We start from the raw sequence: 13,081 nt of genomic DNA on the forward strand, positions 1-13,081 counted from the left end.
CTTGTTTCAATTATTAAAATTTCCCAGGATCAACATCTTGAAACAACTTCGTGTGATACCATCACGCGGGCTTTTCCTTCACTCATGCAAGCGTTTTCCACTGCAGAATTCGTTATTAATTATTCAAACGGCTTATGTATACAAGCACCCACGCTTATAGAATGCACTTCAAATTATGTTTTATTCGTATAACTCATGTTTTGAAACTGAAACTGAAATGACCACCGAGTATATTATAGACTTTTGTATCATTAACAGAGGTTCACAATTAAATAGCACCAGAAGAACGCCACCAGAATTGAACGAGTGGTTTTCCACAAATCGATCGAGGCATTCCAATGGCGACGCACATGGACACTGGGATTTTTCTTTTCCAATAAAAAAGAAGCACTGCTCCACACTCACTGAACACTGGTTGGAACTGGAAAATTCCTTGATAGTTTCTTTCGGGGTTCCTTTTTTCTTTCCTCTATTTCTTCACCAGACTAGTTCGACCCACGACTTTCACGACGTGGCCATTTTGTGTCACCTCGGACAGTTCTTTTCTCTGCCCACCCCGTGGGGGAGGACGGAGGTGGAAACCTGCGACTGGGACGCTGGGGCCGCGGCGGTGGACGAAGTTTTCATGCGCCAACGCGTGTGCGTCCTTGTGTGCGAGCAATACGACCGCGACTTCTTTCCGAGCTGGACTGGACAAAGGGTTCCTTCGGGGTCCAGTTCGGACCGACCGAGTGCTGCTACTGGAGCTGTCTGGCCAGTGGAGCGACTGGCTGGTCGTGTTGGTCCGTTGGTTTTCTCGTTCTTCCCCTCGAGGGACGGGGAGTTTCGTTGTCGGGATCACTGTGGGTCACCGTTTTTCCTTCCCTTTCTTGACCATCAGACGGCCCAGTGGTCATTAGTGACTTTCGTCCGCTGTAGGCTTCGGCCAGCAAGATGAACAACGCTCTCCACACGCGCTATGACCTCACGTCCGTTGTGCCGGACACCAGCAGACACCGTGTGCAACCACACGCCGTTGGACACGATCGCAAATGAACCTTCTCCTAGAGCGAATTGGGGGAATTGAACCCCCAGGTGTCGAAGGATCCGATCGTCCCTCGCCGGTGGATGTCTTTTTCCCACCTTCCCAGTCCAAAGGGCAAGGGGAAAGTGTGTGTGTTTGTGTAGCGTAGCGTGGTAGCTGTCCTACTTCCTCCGCTTCGTCCCATCCGAACGCAAGGACCCAACGGTCGCTCCAGGAGAGCGTATCCTTGGGGTAACGTGTCCCTCCCGGTCGGGAGATAAGTTTTATTTCGCAGCAACAACACTTGCCCAACGTGTGCATGTGTGCTGAGGTCCTGCCGCATATGTTAGACGGTAGTTTCACGGTTGAGAGAAACGCAGGACGATCGTAGGGACATCGGGACGTCACTTCACGTGCTCAGACCCTTTTCCCTACCACCCTTCGTTCCAATGACTGACTCCGGGGTACCATCCGGCCGGCCACCCTCAACCGCACGCTCGCCGAATGGGTAATGAATAAACAATGAACCAGGTCGAAGGATCGAGGACACAAAGGACAGGAGACAAGAGACAAGAGACGAGTAAAAAAACGGCGCACAACGAGAAGGAAAAGAACAACTGGAAAAACCTGTAACGGATATTGTGGAAAAAAAAGTTTAAATAACAAAAACACAACAACAACAACAACATCACGAGAGGGGGAAAAACGGTGCACCTCCGGTATATAAGACTACATCCGGTACGGTTCCCCCCATTTTGAGTGAAAAGCAGGACACTATGACGTCATTATTTATTTCCATCCGTTGGCGTCCTTTTGCACAATGCCGTGCGGTCATTTCTCTTGCCATCGGTTAGTAGTTCAATGTTTTTTCATGTCGACTCAATCATGCTTATAAATACTAGAAAATAAGTCCCGATTGTCATTAAACCAACCAACCCGGGCTGGCCAGTATCCTTCGGACTTCGATTTCCTGTAGCAAAGTCAGAAAGGAGCGCAAACATTGACCTCAGCACGAGTACGTTAGCGCGGATCGGAGGCGAATTTGGTCGAGAATACATGTTAATCTATCGAGAGTCTTTGCTGACGGAGCCCGTTTCGGACACGTTTCGCCTACGCGAGAAAAGGACATTCAACGGATCAAAAAAAGGTACATATTGGTGGGTCCTTTTAATACATAATGCATGCAAGTAGGCCATGGTGTAGCCACTGCAGGTGCAGCGATGCGTAACAAGCCCCCTCCGAACGGAACAACCGCAGCAACATCGATGAATTTCAACGCTATATTCTGCCGATGCAGAGGAACAGATGTTGAAGGTATTGAACAGCGGCCGCGCTTGGATGGACATGGAGGGGAGATAAATCTTTTGTCGGACGTTTTAGAACAACTCCAAGATGCTTTTTGTTGCGACCTCCTGGGAGCTAATGGTTGAAGTACCGATGGAGAAGCAAAGTAACATAGTAACCCGAGAAGTTAAGAATGTTTGAAAAAAGAAAAAATTGCTTTCAACCCATCCAAACTGTTTTGTAACAATCAAGCGAATGATTTAAATTTTTGTTTCCCTCTTTTACTCTAGGGTCTTTTGGTAATTTCTTCTGTCTAAATATTTTTTCTAAACTTAATTAGTAAATTTAAATTAATTTTACTTTCTAAATAATTTTTAAACTTTGACTTAGGAACTGGTTGTTCGTCCTATCTTGAGCAGTTTTCGTTGTTAATCGCGACCACGTTGATGAAGACTGGCAGTACACAGCCTCTCATCAAACAATAGATTTTGCTGACAAGACAAAGCTTGGTGATTTTGGAGATCAACGTAATAAACACTTGAAATAAGATTTCTCAGCTCTCTTCTCAACAACTAATTGATGCTACCAATAAAACGCTTACGTTTACAGCACTTCATCCGCAGCTAACTTGCCTCCTGTCCCTTGCTTAGGGTGGATGATTTACAAACGTATGTGGCTCAATCGCTTCTCCATGTACTTCGGATTGTATTTTCCCGACCCTTCGAAGGGGTGGACTGCAATCCACGCTGGCAGGTGTGGTATGGGACGGAAAAGGAGCGTCGTGCACGCGATTGACGGACGGCAAGTGGCAGTCGGGAACCTACCAGGCAGGGGTCCTCCGGAAGGCCTTATCTATTGCGCCGTATGTGCGTGTGTGTGTGTGCGTGATTTCATCAAATTGTTCCATCAACTTTACCCCTGAGGGAGTGGAGAACTTGTTGGGTTGTGAGAGGGAGGAAAAAAAAAGAATGTAAACACTCTCGCAAACGGTGCTATCTACAATTCATCGTGGTTATTTTATTACATTTCGTTTTTTTTCGTTTCCCCCAACGGTTGATGCCAACGGGGGAGGGAAATGTTTCCATTTGAAGGACCCTTTTTCAACGGTAGGGAGTATACTTACAGTTGCGGAAAAACACGTGCCCTCGGGGGGAGTGTTTTACCTTGAACGTGGTGGCGTTGGCGGCCTACCGGTGATTTAGGTGCGTTTCACTTGATTGTCCCTTGCGAACTCCTAGGGGTCCTAGGGAAAGGCAATCAATCCCCTACGTTGGTGTACACATTTTCCTCGAATAAAAAACCCCTAACCCCGATTAAGTGTCGAGTCCGGCACCTGAACGGGAGAAAATTAAAAAAAAAAACGCTGATTCATCCTTTAGCGTCACATCTAGGGGGCCAGCTCCCGTGCTCGGGTCTCCCTCGGCCGGTAGGAGAATCTGTGCCACAGGAGCTCGCACGCAAAGCCAACCAGCCCGAGGCCGAGACCGAAGGCGAGCAGCAGGAACGCGCCGAGCAGGTGCGACGGTTGCAACGCAATCGGGCCCGGATTGTCGAAATGGCGCGACGTCGAGATGGCGTGCTGGACCTTGTTATCGGCGAACTTCGACACCACCTTTCAGGGCGAAAATGGGTCCAAGATGGATTAGTGTTTGCCAGGGGCAGTAAGGGCCGATTTTCTTTAGTGGTGGAATTGTCCCCCTTCAACGAAGACTGAAAAAGGGTGTCCCCTACATTCGGAAGGCGTCATCATACATGCGCAGTGGTGAACGGGACTTCCTCCCTGGTGGAGTACTGGTGGTCTCTTTTGCTCCTACCACATATTCACCCTGGACTGACCAGTCCAACCACCCGGACATGGGGCGTCCAAATTCACCTGATACATAAGCTGACCCATCCACCTGCTTACCTTATTCTCCCAGAACCGCTGCATGCCACTCTGGAAGATGACCAGCGTCAGCTCGTCCAGCTCGTTCATGAGGGGCCAGGTTTTGGTCGCCATTGCGACACAGTTCTCCCAGTAGATGTCTTCGAGCATTATTTCGAAGTCGGGCGACACCCGCTCCGTAATGTACTCGCCGATGGCGTAGTGACCGTAGGGCAGCCGCTCGATACTGTACGCCATGTTGCGCTCAATCGCGTTCCGGTGCAACACTTCCTTCGGCGCGGTAAAGAAGTTGTTCAGTAGCTTCACAATCGTCGGCTGGTGGATAGGAACCGAGCAAAGGAGCAGAAAGTGACCGATAGGCATATTTTCCTATCCCACAAAGAGGACAAACGCACACACGGTACCTGAGTGGCAAGTTGAATCGAAAATATCCAAGCGTCATGCGTTGAACCCCAGCGAAGGTTACGATCCGCCAGCTCCTGGACCGTATCGATCGACTTCTCGTATCGCGGGACCGTCATCACGCTGGACAGTCCGCCACTGTACGCGTTGCCAACCATCAGACCGACGAGCAGGAACGAACCGATCAGGATCATCTGCGACACGAACGGGTTCTTGTTGAAGCGCAACAGTACGGCTTGCAGAATGAAGATGGACATGACGGCCATTACGGACTCGCAAATGTCGACACGGCCGGACTATGGAGGAACGCAGTACAATGAGAATGGACATTATTTTGCTGCACCTTGACGGTGTTCATCTGCTCCTTTTACCTCACTGGGGGTGAACTTGTGCGTCACGAAGCTGAACAGAACATCGAACACGATCGCCACCAGGAAGCTCCCCAGCACGGCCAACCACAGTACCAGCGTGAACGGCAAAATGGGTGTCATCCAAGAGGACAGCGGCAACGGTTTCGGTGCGATGCAGGTGACACCGGTCCTCGAGATGGGCTTCGAGAGGGACAGGAACCGGAACTCGTGGTACCACGAGTAGAGGGCCCCCACGCCAACGTCCGCCCTCCGCTCGACCAGCGCACCGATGATGCCGTCACCGGTGCGGTTGTCAAATATCTGGCCCCACTCACCCTCCTCGTCCAACGAGATCTCCAGGCTGCAGTTCAATTTCGCACAAAACTCGATGAAAAGCTGCGCCTCGGTACCGTCGATGCTGAGCGATCGGCGATGCTCATAGTACGCGTTGGCCTCTTCCGGCCCGTCCGCCTCCTTCCAGATGGTGTACGGTTCGTAGTTGAATATGGCCAGCCGGAGAAAGCGCCCGCGAAGGTCGGTCCGCTTGTTCGGGAACAAATTCCAACCGGCACGTGTCGTCGCAGCTTCGGCCTCCGCAACTAGACTGAAACTGTCCAGCACGATCCAGCCATCGCTATCGGTCGGTTGCAATTCAAACTGACCAGTCAGCAGGTCCACACGCCTAAGGTCGACACGGGACTGTACAAGCAGCAGGTCTATCACATCACCGATGGCGCTATGGTTTAGAATCCCATTTCGCATCATTTCAACGCCATCTACGTTCATCACATCCCCAATGATGATCAGTCGCTTCTCGGGGAACCGTGTTACGGCACGATCGTGTACCGGGTGAAACTGGTCCAAAAACTGAACGGCCACCGATTGTGCCACAACGAACGCCTGCGGAAGGAACGATGTATCAATGTTAATCGAGGGTGTTAATTGACCAAACAGAAGCCCACTGAAAGCAGTGGTCACTACGCCAGATTAATCTCGAGGGGTCATCAAGATAGATCCTATTCAACTTATTGGACCTTTCTTGGCCATACTACCATCAACCCGTAGTTTTACCTGGCATCCATTATCAATCGCACGCAACAGTACATCCGATTCGACGATATTCGCATCTTCGAAATCGATCGCTATAAACGGATGAGGAAAGCTTTCGGATGCGATGGCCGAGTCACCTTTAACGCTGAGTACGATGCAGGTGCAGAAGAATTTCACCAAATACTGGGCAACTACCGGAACAGGAAATCGAAGAAAATATAATCGAACCTGGAACAACGTTCCGGTGCCAAATGAGTTTACTTACAAATCCTATTCACCACCGTTTGGAACTCGGAGTAAAACGCATCTCTATCGATCACTTGCGACAGAGTTACACCGATTTCACTGATGTTCATTCTTTTGGGGGCGCCTTTTTTATTATTCGGAATTGTTGTGACCTAGAGTTCTCTTATATACCAATGCTCTACTGACATTCTATTAAAATTTTAAGTCAACTCCACACTAATCCGTCTGCTGGCAACTACCGAATACCGTATCTAAACATAGCGTATCACTTTTCAACCGTAATTTAATTTCAATCGTTGTTGAGGCAATTTGTCAGCAAACATGGATATCGACGAGGGTAATATTTACTCAGCGTAAATTTCTCAATCAATCCAATCGTCAGTGATTCCAACCTGGCATGGTGCGCAGAAAGGATGTCAGTTATGGTACGAGTTTTTTTTTGTGATAAGAATATATTTTTTGTCTTACGATATTTAATCCTGCACATTAAAATCGATCCTTGCACATTAAAATCGTATTGTTCTGGTTTTTGTTAGCTTCCACATGCAAAGTAGTAATGTGCAGCAACATTTATTGAATTTTATCTATGGCCTCTTTACAAAGTGAAATCGAACAAGCACTATATGAAACAAAATACCTGTAAATACCGGATGAGTTTTCCATTCTCTACTGGTCCGCGAATGAAGTGAGATTGAAACACTGTGTCACATTTTTGTTTTTGAAACAGATTCATTCCAATGGGACATCAACTTGTTAGAAGTGTAAAAAATAGGTTTATGGATTCAGACCAAGGGTTTTTCACCCAACTCACGTGCAAATTCCCTTTGTCGCTATATAATTACTATAAATCATGCATCCATTTGAACCTCGGGAAATGCCATTTATCAATCGGGAAGTAGGTTATAAAATCTCGCTGTAATTTATACCTCGCCACAAAGCGGCGCCTCACATAGATGCGACCTTCGGCCAACAGGGGATCAGGTAATAACATTGTAACCTATCGTTTTCTATTTATCACCTTAAATCTGCTACACACCTCCGGGACAACCATAAGGTCTATCAACATGATACCGAGAGTCATCTCCGCATGATTGGCAGCTCCAACGAGCGCGCTGAATATTTTGGGCGGAAATTGAACGTGAACGTTTCCCGCCCCCTGAGGGGGGGTTTGGGTTTCGGGGAGGTAATGGTTGTAATTATTCAGCGGATAGTGAAACCTTGCACATACAATGTGAGAAAATGCATGCACGGAACTGCACCGGGGGAAAACGGGTCGAAATCGGCCACTATCACTGCATCTCCCGTCCAATATATAAAAACGACAATGTCGTTGATGGATGGCTTACAGTTTGTACGCGAGCTTTCAACTATTCACAAAACATGAAGTTCATTGCGGTTGTGTCGTTGGTGGTGGCGTTTGCATACGCAAGTGTGAAGGTAAAACTGTCCCAACGGTGGTGATTTAACCAAAAGAATCCTTCGTTAACATTTGTTGTTCCCCAACAGGCCGATGAGGTGGATGAAGCGAAAGAAATGCTTCGTGGTTTGGCCTCCGAGTGCAAGGGTAAGGAAGGGGCCAGTGACGACGATGTGGACGGTTTCGTCAATGATGTACCGCCGAAGACGCGTACCGAAAAGTGTCTGGTCGCGTGCATGCAGGAACAGTTCGGTTTGTCGAACGGGAAGGCATTCCAGGTGGACGGATTCATGGAGCTCTCGAAAGTGTTCATGAAGGGTGACGACTCGAAGGTGGCGATTGCGAAAGAGATTGGAGACGACTGCAAGGACGTGGCGAACGACGATCGGTGTGAGTTGGCCGTGGACATTCTTAACTGTCTGAAAGCCTCGGCGGAAAAGCATGGCATCGAGCTAAAGCACTGAGCGGACTGGCATGCAGAACGTTGGCATAATGTTCGGTTTAATTGAAAGTTTAACGTGCGATACTTGCAATGTTTCCAGTTCTTGAACAGGGAGAACAATCAACCTCACGCTCCAAAGAATACATACAACTGAATTATAAATAGTTCCTCATTTATTCTTTTCATTCGTTTTCAAATGCACACTTTCCTTCAATCGAATTTGTAGTTCTGCATTACCTCCTCGAAGATCGGTTTGCAATCGATTTTGGCGTCAAGTCGTGCGCAAAGTAAAAACACACCGGATAGCTTCCGGTGCAACGAATAGATCTCCTCGGGCGGAGGACACAGACGATGGGCAATCATAACCGGGACGAGTGCTGCGATCTTCTTCGTTGTGCTCTGCCGACCGAACTCAAACTCTCCCGGTACGCTGAACACTTCGCCCAGGATAAGGACGGCGTCGACGTGGGCCTTTTCCATGGCCGCCGTTTCGTAGCCGGTGAGGAAACCCATTTTGCGCGACAGTTCCAGTATCTGCTGGCGGTCATTTTTCGTAGCCGCAATGATGATCTGTTGGATGTTGGAGATGGATTATTTTGGATGTTCCATTGTGGGTTATTGGTGGATCACTTACCCTCAAGTAGTCGTCCATGAAGTCTTTTTTGTAGAACCGTGTCGCACCGAAGTCGATCAGCATTATCTGCTTTGTCGGTGCGTCGTAGAGGAAGTTGGACCAGTTCGGGTCGGTCTGCATGCACCGGAAGGTGAACAGTTCGTTGAGGCAAAGTTTCATCACGCAGTAGGCTATGTGGTTTCGATGTTCTTGGCTAAAACGAGGAAACGAGCACACAAAACAGAATCATTTAGATAAGAGGTTTCGTTTGAAGGTAATTTTAATGCCCCCTACCTCATATCGAAACAACGATCCATCGGAACACCGGGAACTAGCTCCGTAGTAAGCACGTTCTTCGATGTGAGCTCCTTGACAACGCGTGGCACACGAAACTCCGGCATATCGCGTATCATTTCGGCAAACCGCTCGGTGTATTCCGCCTCGCGCGTATAGTCCACCTCCCAGGCCAGTTCGCGCTTCGCCACCGCGACCACGTTGTCGATGAAAACACCGGCCGGAAAAACATCCCAAACCTTCAGCATGGACACGAGGTTATCGATGTCACTTTCGATACTTTTCGCCACCCCCGGGTACTGTATTTTAATGGCCACCTCCATACCGCCCTCTTTTAGTACGCCCCGATGCACCTGCCCAATGGAAGCCGCGGCAAACGGTTTCTGGTCGAAGCTTTGTAGTTTCGCTCGCCAGTTCGGACCGAGCTCAGCAACAAGCTGCCTTTCCACCTGCCAGTCGGGCATGTAATCGGCGGCCTGTCGGACCCGTTCGAACGCCTTCACCAGCTGTGGTGATACAATGTTCGAGTCCTGGATGCTTAGAATTTGACCCAGCTTTAGTGCCGCACCTCGCACCTTGCACAACGTATCCACGATTCGTTCCGCGTTGTTCGGACTGAAAAGGGCCTGCTTTACGTCCAACGTTCCGCCAATACCGAGCGCACCTTTTGCGAGCTCGTTCACCGTGCCTAGGCCAAGGCCAGCAAAGAGGCCACCGAATGATGCCATTCGTGCCACCCGAGACGATGGCACTTTGCGTTGCTTTGCTACGGTACTGAGCTGAGGTAGTTCGATCGGTTGTCCCGGTTCCCGCTGTGGTGTTGGCGGTGGTTTCGGAGCCACGGACGGACTTTTGTCGTACGACGAAACAAACTGCATCATCTTCTCTATCTGCTTCTCGTCTTGTGTGATGGCTTTATTCTGAATGGTCGGTTTCGGGGGAGGTGGTTTGGTTTCTGTCGGCTTTTCCGGCGCAACGGCATTGCTCGCCTCCTTGTCGGGTTGTTTGCTGGGCACGGATGAGGGTTTAGTGTTTTCCGTGCTTAACTTTATCTCACGAGTTTTGCTATGCTCGGAAAGTATCGATTCTAGCTCCTTCAGCGTTATCTTTGATATATCCAAGCTGGCAATATCGTTCGACGTGTCTGGTGTTGGCATCGGCCCTGCACCCGCCGCATAGATTCGTTGGTTCATGAGTGCGTCCGGTGCAAGCGGTCCTACTTTCGGCAATGCGGCCACCGTAAGCTGACGAAGTCCCTCGGCAACCACTGCGGTTCGTTCGATAGTTTCCCGTACCATTCCACCAGCTTTTTCCAGCTCCTGGGCAGGATTGTTCAAGACATGCTTGATGGATTTTTCTCCGGTGGCTAGCTGCTGCTCGAGGACTTCCCGTACGCTCGAGTTTGCCCACAGATGTTTGGCGTAGTCGGTCTGCGATTTGCCGACAGAATCGGCTACCAGCTTCAAACCACGCAGTATGCCAGCAGCGTCTTGTGCACGTGCCATTTTAGAGAGTTTCTTTTACAAAACCAAACCGTTTATAAAGAGTACACTTTTCTTACTATACTTAAGTTACTTTAGACTTATTGTGTGTAAAATTAGGACGAAATACTGCGAAACAACGGGACCCTGCTCGTACAAGACAAGATGTTTATTTCACAACATGGTGTTGGTATTGACGATTAGATAATTCATGCAAAAACAGATGTTTCGAGAAATGTCAGCCGGCAAAGAATGTAAACAAATGGGTGCTGTCAGTTGCGGCTGGCAGTTTGCTGCTGTCAGTCGTGTTTTTAAAATAAACCGGTTGAAAATTGATTACCGGTTTTCCACCGCTTCGAAACGGTTCAGCGCATTCAAGTGGCGGTAAAAACGCTCGAAACACGTGATAGGGAATTTCGAAATACAAAATAAACGAAACGATACGATGTTTAATTGCGTTAGAAGAGCCGTTGTTTTTATTGCAAACACTTTGTCGTAAATTAATCGTAACGAATTCGACCATATCAAAACAGTCTCAGTGAGTTGAAGCAAATGAACACGTTACAAATTTGCCTCGCAATATTTTTTGTCAATCGGTGTTATACTTTTCCTTTCGATGACAATTCTTTTTCTAGTAGTGGAACAATGGAAGGAAATGAACCCAATTTGATTGGTAGTATTTTTTCTACGCTCATATGAAAAACAATTTACAACTGTGTGCAAATTGGGTCAGATGATGATGGTGCTGCGAAATTGGGTATTGGATAATTTTTCCCATTTGCTTTTCGCAAACGAAAACCAGAGAATCCCATGTCCATACCTTATTGGTGGATAATAACGCGCAGCTAATAGGATTTAGGAGAAATGGCTAAACAGCCGGACAGGGCGAGGCAGACAACAACGCGTAACAAGTTGCGATAAAGTTATTCATGCGCGGTGTGGAAACTGCGACCAGGATGAAAGTGTCCAGTTCTCTCGCATTATGTCACGTGTGTGGAGTGAAAATGGGGAGGATTTAATAAACCAACAACAGCACACGCTTGTGGCGCACGCTTTTACTAGCGCTCATTACTAACGGCCGTTCCGATTGACCGGTGCTCGCTTCGCTAGACCATCAAGCCGCCATTCGTTGCTCTATTTGTTGGAAAATTTCGGCTTTACTTTCTCTGTCGCAGGGATGGTCCGCCGAGCGTTGGTGAGTGTTATTGATTTAATTTGGATTTTATTCGATCTCTACTTTGCCCATCCACGCCGCACACCATTTCCTTGAGATGGAAAGGTGCATTTCCAAGCGAACAATAGAGCGGATGTATCAATCTCTGGTGTAAGTTATAGGTGGTAACGAATCCACCACATTTGGCCTTATACCATCAGGTTTATCGAAAGGAAGACAAGTACATGCAGCTGCTGGAGGACGATAGCAAACCGAATGTCTGCACATTGTCGTTCTTCGCCTTGGGCGTAATCAACCAGTTTGTAGTTTGTGGCGCATCAGCCTACAATCCAAAGCATAAAACACCAATCCTAAACATGATGAGTTATGCTGTTGCCATTTATTTTGGGAGTTTCCTTTCCTTCTTCTTGACAGCAGGCCAACCTTTAACCGTTCTGAGAAACAGCGCGTACGCCACCGCCCCACTAACCTTGACAAAAAAGGTCGCCACGTGGGGTGTGTGGCCAACGTTTCTCAGACGAAGCAGCAAAAATGTCCCATACTTTTGTGTGCAAATTAGGCAAACTATTTCCGTTTTCTCACGATTGTACCCAATGCTAGTTCTGTTTTCTTCAGTTTGCGTGGTGTCTCGGTAAGGTGGTAGAAAAATAATTAACTAACAGAAGCGTAGCGTCATGGAACTGATTAGTTCATTGGGCGTTCAAAATTGCGTATCAATGATTGTTACAACCGAGGCTTGTGGATATAAAATGATTGATCTAAATTGATTAACCATGATACAAAATTTTATTATTTTATTTTTTCAATTTGTTCAGTTCAATTTAAAATCATCGTCTAAGTTTTTTTTCGTCAAAAATTACTTTCAAACCTAAGATGACGATGATAAATCATCCCTAGGCGCACGCCTTTTGCCAGAGCAGTGGGTCGAGGTGAGTGGCAAATAATTTATGCCCGCACTGGGGCTGTATTTTCCAGAGGCCCCAAACAACCAAACTAGGCGCCGGTGTATAACGAAAATCTAATAAAAAACAGATCTTTGCGATTTTCGGTATGCTACGACTTGATGAATGAATAGATCTACAATTTGGCAAGCAAAACGGCATGCGGAATTTATGTATCAAACTAAAACAATGAACCGTTTGTATTTATGTCACTGCTTGGAAGAAACTGAAAAAAACATGCAGAAACATTTGCTTTTTGTGTGTTAGCCTGTTTGCATTAATCATTTCAGAAGCAGGTCTCCTAAAAACGTAAGATTATTATAGGCACGGAGCCTGCACATATGACACCTTGCAGTCAGAAGAAAGCAGTGAAAAATACGCTAAATTAATAATGGAACGGTTGCACAGAATCGTCTTACATTGTGCAAAAATGGCCACTTGTAATGAAAGTGGGTCAATGGGCGATGGGAGGAAACGATTTCATGCGGTTAGGTGGTCG

The 13,081-nt window shown here is 47.6% G+C and overlaps 3 protein-coding genes across 3 annotated transcripts; 1 reads left to right on the plus strand and 2 right to left on the minus strand.

The window, feature by feature from the left end:
• Window positions 1-3,674: 3,674 nt before the first annotated feature.
• On the minus strand, window positions 3,675-6,330 carry LOC131272251 (uncharacterized). The gene is made up of 6 exons (XM_058273921.1): window positions 6,240-6,330; window positions 5,996-6,165; window positions 4,946-5,824; window positions 4,577-4,870; window positions 4,194-4,487; window positions 3,675-3,899 (listed from the first exon to the last, which is right to left on the minus strand). Exons 1-6 carry the CDS (start codon window positions 6,328-6,330, stop codon window positions 3,675-3,677), a joined length of 1,953 nt encoding a protein of 650 aa, XP_058129904.1.
• A 1,129-nt stretch (window positions 6,331-7,459) lies between these two features.
• On the plus strand, window positions 7,460-8,101 carry LOC131272260 (general odorant-binding protein 28a-like). The gene is made up of 2 exons (XM_058273933.1): window positions 7,460-7,657; window positions 7,727-8,101. Exons 1-2 carry the CDS (start codon window positions 7,460-7,462, stop codon window positions 8,099-8,101), a joined length of 573 nt encoding a protein of 190 aa, XP_058129916.1.
• Window positions 8,102-8,249: 148 nt separating this feature from the next.
• Window positions 8,250-10,585, minus strand: LOC131272445 (atypical kinase COQ8B, mitochondrial). Its single transcript, XM_058274172.1, has 3 exons — window positions 8,987-10,585; window positions 8,714-8,906; window positions 8,250-8,649 (listed from the first exon to the last, which is right to left on the minus strand). Exons 1-3 carry the CDS (start codon window positions 10,489-10,491, stop codon window positions 8,290-8,292), a joined length of 2,058 nt encoding a protein of 685 aa, XP_058130155.1. The 5' UTR covers window positions 10,492-10,585; the 3' UTR covers window positions 8,250-8,289.
• Window positions 10,586-13,081: the final 2,496 nt, after the last annotated feature.

Source organism: Anopheles coustani, chromosome 3 (genome assembly GCF_943734705.1).
Source record: "Anopheles coustani chromosome 3, idAnoCousDA_361_x.2, whole genome shotgun sequence".
In the NCBI taxonomy this organism is placed as follows: domain Eukaryota; kingdom Metazoa; phylum Arthropoda; class Insecta; order Diptera; family Culicidae; genus Anopheles; species Anopheles coustani.

Excerpts from the sequence above, each read along its gene's own strand:
- LOC131272251 (XM_058273921.1), bottom strand. The coding sequence starts at position 6,330 with ATGAACATCAGTGAAATCGGTGTAACTCTGTCGCAAGTGATCGATAGA. Across the intron at positions 6,166-6,239 it reads AACGGTGGTGAATAGGATTT|TTGCCCAGTATTTGGTGAAA; the intron begins GTAAGTAAACTC and ends CTGTTCCGGTAG. Across the intron at positions 4,871-4,945 it reads ACAAGTTCACCCCCAGTGAG|TCCGGCCGTGTCGACATTTG; the intron begins GTAAAAGGAGCA and ends GTTCCTCCATAG.
- LOC131272260 (XM_058273933.1), top strand. The coding sequence starts at position 7,460 with ATGCATGCACGGAACTGCACCGGGGGAAAACGGGTCGAAATCGGCCAC. Across the intron at positions 7,658-7,726 it reads TTGCATACGCAAGTGTGAAG|GCCGATGAGGTGGATGAAGC; the intron begins GTAAAACTGTCC and ends GTTCCCCAACAG.
- LOC131272445 (XM_058274172.1), bottom strand. The coding sequence starts at position 10,491 with ATGGCACGTGCACAAGACGCTGCTGGCATACTGCGTGGTTTGAAGCTG. Across the intron at positions 8,907-8,986 it reads GATCGTTGTTTCGATATGAG|CCAAGAACATCGAAACCACA; the intron begins GTAGGGGGCATT and ends TCCTCGTTTTAG. Across the intron at positions 8,650-8,713 it reads TCATGGACGACTACTTGAGG|ATCATCATTGCGGCTACGAA; the intron begins GTAAGTGATCCA and ends AACATCCAACAG.